Source organism: Pichia kudriavzevii, chromosome 2 (assembly GCF_003054445.1).
Source record: "Pichia kudriavzevii chromosome 2, complete sequence".
NCBI classification, from domain to species: domain Eukaryota; kingdom Fungi; phylum Ascomycota; class Pichiomycetes; order Pichiales; family Pichiaceae; genus Pichia; species Pichia kudriavzevii.
In genome coordinates this window covers 1373053-1385321 of record NC_042507.1, presented here as the reverse complement: position 1 = coordinate 1385321, position 12269 = coordinate 1373053, and the positions used below count along the sequence as shown (strand labels likewise).

The 12269-nt window shown below is 36.9% G+C and overlaps 7 protein-coding genes across 7 annotated transcripts; 1 reads left to right on the top strand and 6 right to left on the bottom strand.

The window, feature by feature from the left end:
* Positions 1 to 27: 27 nt before the first annotated feature.
* Positions 28 to 3258, bottom strand: C5L36_0B06630 (uncharacterized protein; the record flags this gene model as incomplete). The annotated part of the gene is made up of 1 exon (XM_029465036.1): positions 28 to 3258. One exon carries the CDS (start codon positions 3256 to 3258, stop codon positions 28 to 30), a length of 3231 nt encoding a protein of 1076 aa, XP_029320895.1.
* An 88-nt stretch (positions 3259 to 3346) lies between these two features.
* On the bottom strand, positions 3347 to 4363 carry C5L36_0B06620 (uncharacterized protein; the record flags this gene model as incomplete). The annotated part of the gene is made up of 1 exon (XM_029465035.1): positions 3347 to 4363. The coding sequence occupies one exon, from the start codon at positions 4361 to 4363 to the stop codon at positions 3347 to 3349; it is 1017 nt and encodes a 338-aa protein (XP_029320894.1).
* Positions 4364 to 4678: 315 nt separating this feature from the next.
* Positions 4679 to 5254, bottom strand: C5L36_0B06610 (uncharacterized protein; the record flags this gene model as incomplete). The annotated part of the gene is made up of 1 exon (XM_029465034.1): positions 4679 to 5254. One exon carries the CDS (start codon positions 5252 to 5254, stop codon positions 4679 to 4681), a length of 576 nt encoding a protein of 191 aa, XP_029320893.1.
* Positions 5255 to 5570: 316 nt separating this feature from the next.
* C5L36_0B06600 (uncharacterized protein) lies at positions 5571 to 6878 on the bottom strand (the record flags this gene model as incomplete). Its single annotated transcript, XM_029465033.1, has 1 exon — positions 5571 to 6878. One exon carries the CDS (start codon positions 6876 to 6878, stop codon positions 5571 to 5573), a length of 1308 nt encoding a protein of 435 aa, XP_029320892.1.
* A 283-nt stretch (positions 6879 to 7161) lies between these two features.
* C5L36_0B06590 (uncharacterized protein) lies at positions 7162 to 8283 on the top strand (the record flags this gene model as incomplete). Its single annotated transcript, XM_029465032.1, has 1 exon — positions 7162 to 8283. One exon carries the CDS (start codon positions 7162 to 7164, stop codon positions 8281 to 8283), a length of 1122 nt encoding a protein of 373 aa, XP_029320891.1.
* Positions 8284 to 8344: 61 nt separating this feature from the next.
* Positions 8345 to 9571, bottom strand: C5L36_0B06580 (uncharacterized protein; the record flags this gene model as incomplete). The annotated part of the gene is made up of 1 exon (XM_029465031.1): positions 8345 to 9571. One exon carries the CDS (start codon positions 9569 to 9571, stop codon positions 8345 to 8347), a length of 1227 nt encoding a protein of 408 aa, XP_029320890.1.
* A 358-nt stretch (positions 9572 to 9929) lies between these two features.
* C5L36_0B06570 (uncharacterized protein) lies at positions 9930 to 12150 on the bottom strand (the record flags this gene model as incomplete). Its single annotated transcript, XM_029465030.1, has 3 exons — positions 9930 to 11352; positions 11676 to 11812; positions 12076 to 12150. 3 exons carry the CDS (start codon positions 12148 to 12150, stop codon positions 9930 to 9932), a joined length of 1635 nt encoding a protein of 544 aa, XP_029320889.1.
* Between the last annotated feature and the right edge of the window lie 119 nt (positions 12151 to 12269).

Sequence of the window (12269 nt, the reverse complement as noted above, 5' to 3'; positions counted from 1 at the left end):
GTCGTGTAAACTCCACTGCGCTTTCACCTAGAGAAACTGTTGTATGTTGACTACCTGTATTTCCGTCTTTATAATTTTTTCAAATCGTTTCTCAAGCTCTATAACAGTTTTCACGAACTTAATTTCCCCCCGTGCAAGCAAAACACGGCAGACGATTTCCTTATGTCTAGTAGCTGCTGTCCAACTTGTCCGGTTGAACTTGGCACTTTTGTTTAAGCGAGAGAGCATATGCTTGCTGATGTAGCTCCAGTCTTTATAGTAAAATCTGTGTAGCTGCTTGTTATCTTCATTGAAAAGCTGTTTTATGGAATTGAATTCTTTGAATGGTTTATTCAAGGTATCATCCTGGACAATCATGTCCGAAATATCAATCATCGCCCTGAATTTGAAGCACCATTCAACCACCCGAATTAACTCCTCCCTTGTGATTGGATGGATAGTACGAGCAGTGACATTACTCATTGACATTGTCATTTTGTTGTCCACCATTGAAGGTAGTGTTGATGATCTTTTTGCAAGTTTGTTGTTGATTGTGTAATTGATAATTGAAATACGTGGAAGAAGAAGATTTTCTGCTATGCTTAATATTTTCTTCCAAAATTCAACAACCATGGTATCAAACAATTTAGTAACTAAGTTGTTATAAATCAATGGGATTATATGGACTTGGAAATTACCAACAATCGAATCAATGTGTGGATCTTGTAATTTTTTGTAGTTGTTTTCTGCCCTCACTGGATTATCAATTATGCTTTGCTGTAAGTAAGGAATTGTAAAGATCGATTTGAATTCAAGAGAGTAGCGTTCAACGAAATAGCTGATTGTACGTTTGAGTGAATTACCAACCTCATTTTTGCAATTTATTATATAAAACAATGGGTCATTTTTTTCAAATTCAACATTAACACAAATATTCAGCGTTCCACTTTTTGACTTAAGAGACAGCCTTTCATTCTGCTGTCTAAAAGAAGTCTCAGAACCAAGCTGTACTTTGTATTCAATCGCCTTATATAGGTTCCCAGTTTCCATATTGATTATTTCAATCTTAACATTTGCAGTACCTTTCAACTCTGTAACAATGTTAAATTCTTCCATCCAATCAGGATTGTAGTCCTTCACAATAACCCTAGTCTCGTCATTAACCAAACCACTAAGTCTAACTTTCGTACTAATAGGACTGCCCTTCGAATCTTCTATATTCTCCGCATTTTTTATCAAAATCGAAACATACTTGGTTGATGATTTGTTTTTCACTTGCCCCAATCTGTTCAAATACTCGGATATTTGAAGAACTTCCTTTTTAGATTCCAAGCTTTCCAAATAGTCAAATAGTTGCTGAATATTGTTCAGGCACACAAAATAGTCGGTTCTTTCATTAGTATTATCACTTTTAATCAGTTCGTACATTTTTTTGAGCATTGATGAATGATAAAATTTTACTGATGACATCATACTTTTGTATAACTGTATATTCAATTCAGCAGATTGCTGCCCGTCCTGCCATTTGAAACTCTCTAGAAGTTTAATGTACCCCTGGAAAAGCATAACAAGATTTTGAATACTTGACGAGTGCGCACATCCATCTAACCTAACGAGATTGTCGTTTGCAATAATGACTTTTGTTTTCTGTAAAATCTCAGTTTTCCAAGATCCAACTATTTTATAGAAATCGCCATAAATCTCCTTTTGAAAATCGTACTTGAAATTGGTCCGTGCTTTCAGATTGTTAACCAGATCAATGAATGTACCAAAGTTTGCTTTCGAGGACTTATCAGACATTAAGTTGAAACTTTGCGATCTTATCTCAGATACATATCTTTTTATTAGTTCCAAGGATGGCGACATCAGTATCTTAGACCCGTTTTCAAAAATCTGGAATGACATGTTTAAGTCTTTGTTATTAGTTTTCCAGTTGTACAATAAATTCACATCACTCGAAACATAACTGAGATATTTCACCAAATTTTGTAATCTTAAGGTTCGATCAGTTTCATTCAATTTGGATCTTTCCCGATGTAACCTTAACCGTTGATCTGCAGATGAAACTAGCTGTTTCTTTATTTCCAGTTTAACATCTTTCAAATTTAACTTTAACAGTTTCAAAAAAGAAAGAACCACTGTGAAATTAGTCTGATCCACAAAGAACATTCCAAAAAAAGGTTTCAGGTCCTCAATTGAATCATTATATATCTGTAAGCTCATTTGCAAAAACTTCTTTTTTTCTTCGTACGGCCACTCTAAAAATTGAATTTGAAAAGGCATTGCTAGATAGGATAAGTTAAATGCCTTTTCTACCAACTCAGGGTTGATCCTTCCGTCTTTTTTTATATTGGCAGCAACTTGTATAAATGCTGTTTGGATATGAAATGGATTAACTTGCCATATTTGCATACATTGGATCAAACCTTGAAAGAACTTAGAGCTTGAATCCAAAGCTATCTCGGCCAATAACGCAACTGTATCTTGTATTTGGTTTGGTATCGAAAACATGGAAGTTGAATTATCCATTGGATCCATAAAAAGGTTTATCATATCATTTTCTAAATTCTGTGACTTCATCAACCAACTCCGGTAGTACTCGACTTCTTCAAATGCATCTTGTTGATAAAAGTTAGATAGGAGTTTCGGTGAACTTTTAAAGAAATTTACCACTTGGGTTTTAGAAACAACGGTGTTTATTTGAGATATTTTCGATTCCAAAATGTCTGGCGTGATCTCAAATGAGTCACATATGCTTTGCCTAAGTTTCTCATCACTTATAGTAGGTAACTGTAAATATACACAAGCCAAAAGTTTTTCTCTATGTGCTAGAAGTTGTGATTTTTCACCAGATGTTGATTTGCAGACCAAGAGCACATCAACTAATTGTACAGTTTGAATGTAATATAACGAGTTAGACTTACTTATTTTTGGTTGCTTCAACAGGAAGTCTTGGAATGATTCAATCAGGGCCTCGATTGTAAAACTCTTAAAATTGGCCTTGTGGATTGAATAGAATTTGATTATGTTTTTTTGGAATTGTGGGTTCAGAGGGAAGTACTGAAAGTTTGAGAGTTCCTCCAAATACTGGACCATATATTTCATTATGGAGGTACTTTTATGGAACATGGTTCTGCTAGTATTAGCAACAATCGGGGATTTCGGAATATCGCTGATTTGGGAAACCTGTACATATTTGAAGGATTCATCGAACAAAAGCTGTACTTTTATAAACTGATCCAGTACATAATCTTCAAAGGCTGTTCCACGATACTGCATTGTTATCCGTTTATACAGAATAGTATAAAGCTATACATAATGTCGTGAAAAAAAATGAATGTTTTGAACGTCATGATTTTCGGTTTTTTCATTTGATTCCCTCCTTCGGGCGTGCAAGTGGCTTCTTCTTCCTTACTTTGTGTTGTCCAAAGAACTTTGGATACTCTGTTTCCATGTCTAACTGGGATAGCATATATTCCATCTGATTCTCAAGCATGTCCTTTGAAATGTTGTACTTAGAGATGGGGATGATGGTGCCCCCCTCTTTGTCGTTAAGAACCCTTGCTCCGTCTCGTTTAATTTCGCCTACAAAATCACGACGGAAGGTGGAGATGATTGCAAACAACGCCTGTCGATCCGGTTTATCATCTGGTGATCGTAATATGAATTTTGTTCTATCATCAGGAACAAAGTAAGATTGATAGAGCCCCTTTTCGCCAATGTACTTAAACACCGAGAAGTAAACTTCACCGAATGTAAGTGGCAGCTTAGTACCAAGGAAGTTTTGCAGTTCCTCGTCCCATAGATAGAGAAAGTTGATAAAAGGATTGTTATGTAAGTTCCTCCATGACTCTTCAAAGGATTTGTATCTCCTACGTGAGTCTCTTCTTTTTTTTCTCAACCTACTGTACTCAGTTAACGTCTCTTGACTAGGTCGGAAGTTATACATATTAAGCAGAGGATCCAACTTGTAAAGCAACGTCTTATTGTTTCTCAAGAGTCTTGCTATCAAATTGGACTGTTTTCTTTCCGACCCATCGTTGTCATGCGCTTGGATATGTTTGTATTCATATTCTCGTTTCATAGTAGTACGTGTGAATAGAAGCTCCATCAATGCCTTTCTTCTGATCTCACGAAGTATACTTTGCTTTAGAAAGTCATTGTATCTTTTCTTTATCATATTCTCATTTTCCACTGCTTGATTTTTTTCTTCTTGAAGCACTTGCATACGTTCCCGTACAAGGGTTTTGAGATCATGTCTTGTTTCATCGTCAAATGCTATATTAAGAAAACTACCTAGCTTTTTGACCACCACATGCGGAGTGACTTCTTCGTTTTCGGTGAAATCCAAGAGCTTGTCTATCAATGGGATGTAACGATTCATCAAACAGGTAAGAATAATAATGTGAAGTTACTTGGCTGTAGTTTAAAGTTATATTGTCAAAGTGAGTTGGTGATGCTAAAAACCATCGTGCTTATAAAGGCAAAAAAAATAAAAAAAACTTCGGTTCAAAGACAGATGCAACTGAATTTCAAGTTTAAAATTCCCATGCTGGCTTTATATGATAAGCCTGGAATAAGAAAAGCGTCTTGATTGCATGAAAATGAGAAGTATCATGATTCCTTTATATCGACGTTTTAACAGTAGAAAAGTATTACATAAATGCGTGGTTATAGAATGTACAGCTTAGAATATATATTATTTGGCACCTTCTCTATTTCTCTTTTGTTGTGCTTGGTTTCTCCTGACAAGTGCTTTTCTTTCGTCTCTACGGAGCTTTCTTGGATCTAGCAAAGAATCAGAGTCTTCATTACTGTTAGCCGAAGGCACTTCGACGGCCCATTGTTCATCGATTTTCTTATTGAGACCCTTGTAACCCCATTTGTTGACCCATTGCTGGGTTTCCTCGTCAAATACAAGCTTTCCGTCCTTACCCTTCTTCTGGATTCCCTTTTTAGCGGCAAACTTCTCCCATCTGGTTGGCTCCTTAGGCTTAGGAATAGACTTTTCTCTAGGAAGCTTGAAGATCGGTTCTGGCAAGGTGACCAAAGTAAGAGTCTCCTTCTTTTGTAGTGGAAGAGACAAAACCTGGTTCACCAAAAGTTGGACATTGTCTCTGGTTGTGTCTCTGAGGTAGGTCTCTCTTTTGTTAGAGTCTGAGAGTTGGATATGATCGAGTGGTTGTGGATCATAAACGGCAAGAAGACCAAGATCAAAATTCACTGGAATTTCTTTATCAACAGTAGCCGGTTTTCTTTCTGGTTCTTGTGACATCTTCGTCTAAACAATACAATTATGGAGTTTTTCCTTTGGACCCAAAAACGATGTAGTTACTGTAAAGTGACAGTATCCAGTTGAAGTATTGATGAATGAAAAAAAAATAGCTTTTCTAGAAGGAGAGCTTGAAAAAAAAAGTATGAAAAATTTGCGGTTCCCAAAACGGAAAGACCGTTCAAACTGGAACTTACAAATGGATTGTATCAACTGATACTATTTGTACTATCCACTTGTTGGTTAAGTTATTTATCAAGGTACTTAGTAATCTATACATCTCGTTAGCCAACCGATCTCTCGTTTCTTAAACCAGAATCTATTTTCTTCCTTTGCGGCCACCTTTGCGGCCACCTCGTTTGTCTTTAGTTTTGAAATCACGTCTGACTTGTTTTCCGTCATTTTCGTAAGCTGCGTCCATATCACCATCGACGTGTACTTTTCCAATATCACGTTTGTCAAGTTTGGAGGTGTAGAAACGTAGATTCTGCCTGCGTCCCTTTTTATCTTCTGCATCGATCTCATCCATGTCTTCGAGATTCTTACTTGAAAGTTTCTTGATCTTCCGAAGACTCTCAAAGCTAGGTGCCTCGTTATATTTGTCTTCCGATTCTGTCTTAGGGTCCTCATGCTCATCATCTTCTTCGTCTTCATCATCATCATCTTCATCATCTTCATCTTCTTCTTCTTCTTCTTCCTCTTCTTCCTCTTCGTGGTTGGACAATCCACCATTATCAAAAGCTTTTCCTTCCTCCTCCTCCTCCTCCTCATCGCTTTTCCCAGCTCTCTCTTCTAGTAATCCACTTGCTTGTCTCCATAGTTCTCTACCAGACAGTATGGAAACCATAACGTCTTCATCTTTCATTTCAAAAGGCTCATCCTTTGATAACTTATTAGCAAAGATAGTCATATATGATACAATGGAACCTAAATAGACGCTCAATGCCTTAAACTGAATCATCTTGATATTGCTTCCTTCAATTTCGAGTTTAAGCTGCTCATAAACCGGGTTTAGCTGTCTCAATTCCGTGACCAAGGGTAGATACTCTGGATATTTCTTCTTGATGATCTCTAGTCGACTTTTCTTATCACCACTTATTAATATTTCTTCCAATTTATCCTCCTTCTCATCTTGCTCTTCTTCCACTTTCTTCTCTGACCTCCAATCTTCAACTTCATCAAGCATAAAATCTTCCATATTAAGATCTGCCATGTGTTGTTTCTGTAATCGGAGCGCTTCTTCCTCCATTAGCCTTTCATCTTCTTCATCTTCTGCCTCATCAGCACCATAGTAATCTCCGCCCCAATGATTTTTCTCTAAATCTGAATCTTCCTCTTCATTGTTGTCTCCGTCTTTGAAATATTCTTCATCGGATTCATCGATTGGCCCTTGGAACTTTCTTTTGTATTTTTCAATTTCAGCATCAGAGTCAATATCCATCACTCCTTCAACAGCCTCTTCGTCGTCCGAGTCCCCTTCATCATCGTGCCGTTTATTTAATCCAGCCTTTTCCATTAGTTCTTGATCTCTTTTATGTGCAAATTCATCCACCTCATCCATTCCAAACTCCTCAATTCCAGTCTCCTCATTTTGTGTCTTGCCACGTCTACTACTGACCTTAACCATGCTATCTTGCCTATTATCAGTGTTGTCTATTGTAGGTACAAACAGAACAATTGTGTTACCTTAACTCTAGAGGGAAAAGGAAAACCTCAAAATTTTTCCATTTTGAAATTTTTTTTTTTTTTGTTTAAACTGAGATTTTTTTTTCTTTGTGCCTGAAGAGATGAAATTTGGTTTCTACATGGCACATGGAAATCTAATTATTCAGAGAGGAAGTCCACTTTATTAGTTCAATAAAACAACTGATACATTTGTGTCAAGAAGCTAACAATATAAAAAAGATTCAATGTCAAAAAGATTGGACAGTATCAATCCTGCTGCAACCTCGAGAGCAGCACCATCAGGGGTGAAACCATCCCTGAAGTTCAAGCCGAAGATTGTTTCAAGAAAATCAAAAGAGGAAAGAGAGAATGCAGGTAAGATAAACACTCCGGGGGTTAATAGGATAGCTGAGAAAAAGAACAGAATGCTAGCAAATAAAAAGCCGGGAGCTGGACCTAAATCAAGGAAAGTAAATGGACAATTGGTGATGTCTGGGCCGTTATCTGAAGGTACAATCTCATTGGGGGGAGTTAGTGGCGGTGTCTCAAGCACCAGAACTAGTGGGGCTTCCAATCCCTTACTAGAGAGACTCAAGGCCAAGGCAAATAAAAAATTCAAAGTTAAAAAGGAAGATGAAGATGATGAAAAGAAATTATCCATGCACTACGATGACGAAGATGAAGATTCCGATATTGATGATAATGCTATCGATATGAGTAAAAAAAGTATATTGGATAGCAGAGATGGAGATGGGGATATTGATTTGGATCAACTTGATACCGATTTGTTTCCTATTCGTGCTGAAAGAAACGAGCATAGGGAATATGGCGAAGAAGCTAAAACTGATAAGACAATAAAAACTGAATTTCATAATGCTGCGTCTGTAATACCTTCAGAACCAGGAACCAGAGAAACCACAGCTTTAAGTGGAGGCGATGTAAGGTCCAGGTCAGCAACTCCCGGTGCAAATACCCTTTCCACTCTGGACAATGCTGATGATGGTTTACATATGAATGACTTCCAAGAAAAGCAGGAAATTAAGGGAATGAATGAAGACTATTCGGCTCTAGCCAAAAGTTTAAAGACTTTGAATATAAAAGAGGGTGGTTTGAAAAATATGTTTTTCCTACAATTACCGTGTTCATTGCCTGTACTTGAAAATGGAACCGATGGTATGGTTGGTAAAATTAGGATTCATAAATCAGGTAAAATGACAATGAAAATTGGGAAAGTGAAGTTTGAAATCAGTCGCGGAGGATCTTCTGACTTTGTTCAAGAGGTTGTTATGGTTGATCCTGAAAATGGAAACTGCTATCACGTTGGTAGTATTAAGGAAAAAATCACAGCTATACCAAAAATTATGTGATTTGTCTGAAAACTTATATGTTGTATAATATAATATAATTTACACATTAATAATAGAATCACTACTCAGTCTTGATCCTTTTAGGGTCGGACTCTTCAAGGTTTGGTATCTCTGCTTCTCTTTTTAGTGGATTATCTTTTGGAGGTAATTGTGTACCTTCTGGTTTGCCCGTTGGGGTTGAATCTCTTGTTATCTTCTTGAAATACTTAACAGGATCTATACAAAAATGAGTCCGAATAGAGATGACTTTAGCTTCTTGAATCGTTGGATCGATTTTCTCTTTCAATACTTTGGCACATTCCTTCACTATGTTTATGATCCTCTCAAAGTGCTGAATTGGTGTTAGTTCCTCTTTCTCTTTCTCCTCCTTTTCCTCATCGTTTCCGGTATCCTTGATCCCCTCTCCATTTTCTAAGTTTGGTTGTGCTTCTGGAGTTTCTGTAGATACTTCGGTCTCATTACCATTCAGCAAGGCTTCCATTTGTTTCCGCTTCACACCAAACTTTCTCATCAAGTATCTTGTACATACAACATCATCAACGATATATAAAGCAGCTAATGCTATTTGTGGGGGTGTATAATGAAATTGGGCGTCTGTAAAAATACCTTGGTTGATTATACTTTTGGCAGAATCATAATCTTTACCTAATCTGGAAAAATCTAACTTTGTTAATACATTCTGAATATCGAGAAAAAAACCATGCAAAGGCTTTGTTGGATGATGGCATGTTAAGCTGAACCTAAGTGTATCTAGAATTAAATATTCATATTTCAATATACTTTCAGGAGTTGTCTTCGGTATAGCTTTTGAGAAATTACCAATTCCAATAAAGTTATTTTCACTTTTTGCACTTAAAAACAAGCATGTGTACATGATCTGTTGGGGATAATAATCCATAATGCTATGCACGAGATAAAACTTAAACAAGTATGAAATTGCCGTGAATCTAACCTGTGTCGAAAACTTGAAGAAGTTAGATAAATCTGAGCATTTTCGGGCATAATAGACAACAATATTACGTTCTTCCTTGACCGATATGGGTGTGAACTTTTCAGTTACATATTGCTTGATCAATTCATCCTGCTCTGGTAACTCGGAAATTTTTTTCTTGAACTTGGTCTGCCCCTGGAGGTTGACCTGTGTACGCAAATCTTGTAATTGAGCTTTTGTGAATGACCAAAATCGAAATTGTGTTGATCTCCTATAAAGCTCATCATTTGTTATGCGTTCTGGGGGAGAATCTGCAACCCCATGCATTGGTAAGGTTAACTGCTTTTCCTCTGACATACCAGTACCGTTTCCCTCAAATAATCTGACTATGATATCTTGAAGGGTAAAAGACGAAAATATTGGTATTTTAAGTCACCGTCTCCTGATAATAGATACTCTTATTTCAAAGGCGAGTTTATTTTTTTTTTTTCATTTCACACTCACAAGCACAACTTCAAAGTAGATGCAAAGTCGGTTTTAAAATAAATAAAGTATTAGATGGATACAAACTATAAAAGATGATATAAACCTCTAATCTCTATTTGGATCATAAAATAAATATAAATATAAATATGGAGGAATAAATAATTTTTTTTTCATATGGTAAAAAAAAAACAAGAGTGTACTAGCTTAACATAAACGTTTCATTATTAATTTAGAAAGTTGCAACGAAAGATTCAGTAGCAGCCTTTAACTTAGCTAATAATTCCTTAGATAATTGACCTTCGGTCTTAATAGCGTTTAAGATTTCGGTTTCGTTAGCCTTTAAGTAAGCTAAGAATTCGGTTTCAAATTGACCAATCTTATCTAATGGAAGCTTGTCTAAGTAACCATTGACACCAGCGTAAATAACTGGAACTTGTTCTTCTGCAGCCAATGGAGAGTATTGCTTTTGCTTTAATAATTGGGTTAATCTTTCACCTCTAACTAAGGTTTGCTTAGTGGATGCATCTAAATCAGAACCAAATTGAGCGAAAGCTGCAACTTCTCTGTATTGAGCCAAGAAAAGCTTCAAGGAACCTGCAACTTGCTTCATAGCCTTAACTTGAGCAGCAGAACCAACTCTGGAAACAGATAAACCGACGTTAATAGCTGGTCTAATACCCTTGTAGAATAATTCGGATTCCAAGAAAATTTGACCATCAGTAATGGAAATAACGTTAGTTGGAATATATGCAGAAACATCACCACCTTGAGTTTCAATAACTGGTAAAGCGGTCAAAGAACCACCACCGTTAGCGTTGGACATCTTTGCTGCTCTTTCTAATAATCTGGAATGCAAGTAGAAAACATCACCTGGGTATGCTTCTCTTCCTGGTGGTCTTCTTAATAATAAGGACAATTGTCTGTACGCAACAGCTTGCTTGGATAAATCGTCGTAAATAATCAAAGCGTGCTTACCATTGTCTCTGAACCATTCAGAAATTGCACAAGCAGTGAAAGGAGCCAAGTATTGTAATGGGGCTGCTTCAGATGCAGTTGCTGCAACAATGATGGAATACTTCATAGCATCATGTTGTTCTAAAGTTTGAACTAATTGAGCAACAGTAGATCTCTTTTGACCAACAGCGACATAGACACAGTATAACTTCTTGGATTCATCTGCACCATCGTTCCATCTCTTTTGGTTTAAGATGGTATCTAAAGCAACAGCGGTCTTACCGGTTTGTCTGTCACCAATAATCAATTCTCTTTGACCTCTACCAATTGGGACTAATGCATCAACAGCCTTTAAACCAGTTTGCATTGGTTCAAAAACAGAGGTTCTTGGCAAAATACCTGGTGCCTTTAATTGAGCTCTGGAGGTTGCAACGGATTCAATTGGACCCTTACCGTCGATTGGGTTACCTAAAGCATCAACAACTCTACCCAACATAGCTGGGCCAACAGGAACATCAACAATCTTACCAGTTCTCTTGACAATTTCACCTTCCTTGACATCTCTGTCAGAACCGAATAAGACAATACCAACTTGACCTGGTTCCAAGTTCAATGCCATACCCTTGACACCGGAAGCAAATTCAACTAATTCATCTGCTTGACAGTTGTTTAAACCAAAGACTCTAGCAATACCATCACTGTAATAATAAAGTAGTAAAATGATGTGTTAGTAAAAGATTCCAACTGGGACAGGGGTCAAAAGATACCAATCCAATCAACAAGATTAACTATAGTTATCTCCTATTTTAAAGTTTCACTCTCAGATCAAACAGTTGTTTAGGCAAACATGGAAAATAATATTCGCTCGAATGCAAAAAAAAAAAAAACAGTGAGAAAACTCAATTTAATTGGACAGCATTCTAAATGAAAGCAGCCAACAACATATAGGAGAATAACATAGAGCCATTGAAGTATCAAATCACGCTAAACATAGGTGATATTAAGTAAAGAGAATACGTACCCAACAGATAAAACTCTACCAGTTTCATCCAAGTTTGCTTCTTCAGAGACACCTCTGATCTTAGATTCTAGGATAGAAGAAACTTCGGTTGGTGCTGCCTTAGCAGAAGCATAAGTTCTTGCAGCTAATGGTCTTGCCTGTAAAATAGAAAGCAAAGGAAGCAAATAGAATGTTAGTATAACCGCTTTGCATCTTCATTAAATAGAACTCTGACTTAGAACTCCTTTTCATGCAATTAGTGCACTGTTCATATATCAAGAATTACCGGCAGAGATACATTCTTCTGGCTGAGACAGACCAGTAGAAAGTTGCTAAGCCAATTCTCATATATATACACTAGGTTCGGTCTAAACTCCTTTTAAAGTTGAATTCTTCAAAAGAATCCATTTGCAATACATACAACTCTTGGGAGGACTTTAGCGTTAACAGCTAAGGCTTGCTTAGCAGCAGCTCTGATAGTTCTTGCGGAAATCATTGTGTATGACGTGTTGAACAGGAATTTCAATGAACAACGTAATGAAATAAAGGACTTAAAACTACACCAAGAGAGAAAGAAATATCAAACACTCTACACTGTGCTCACTGGTCGCCACT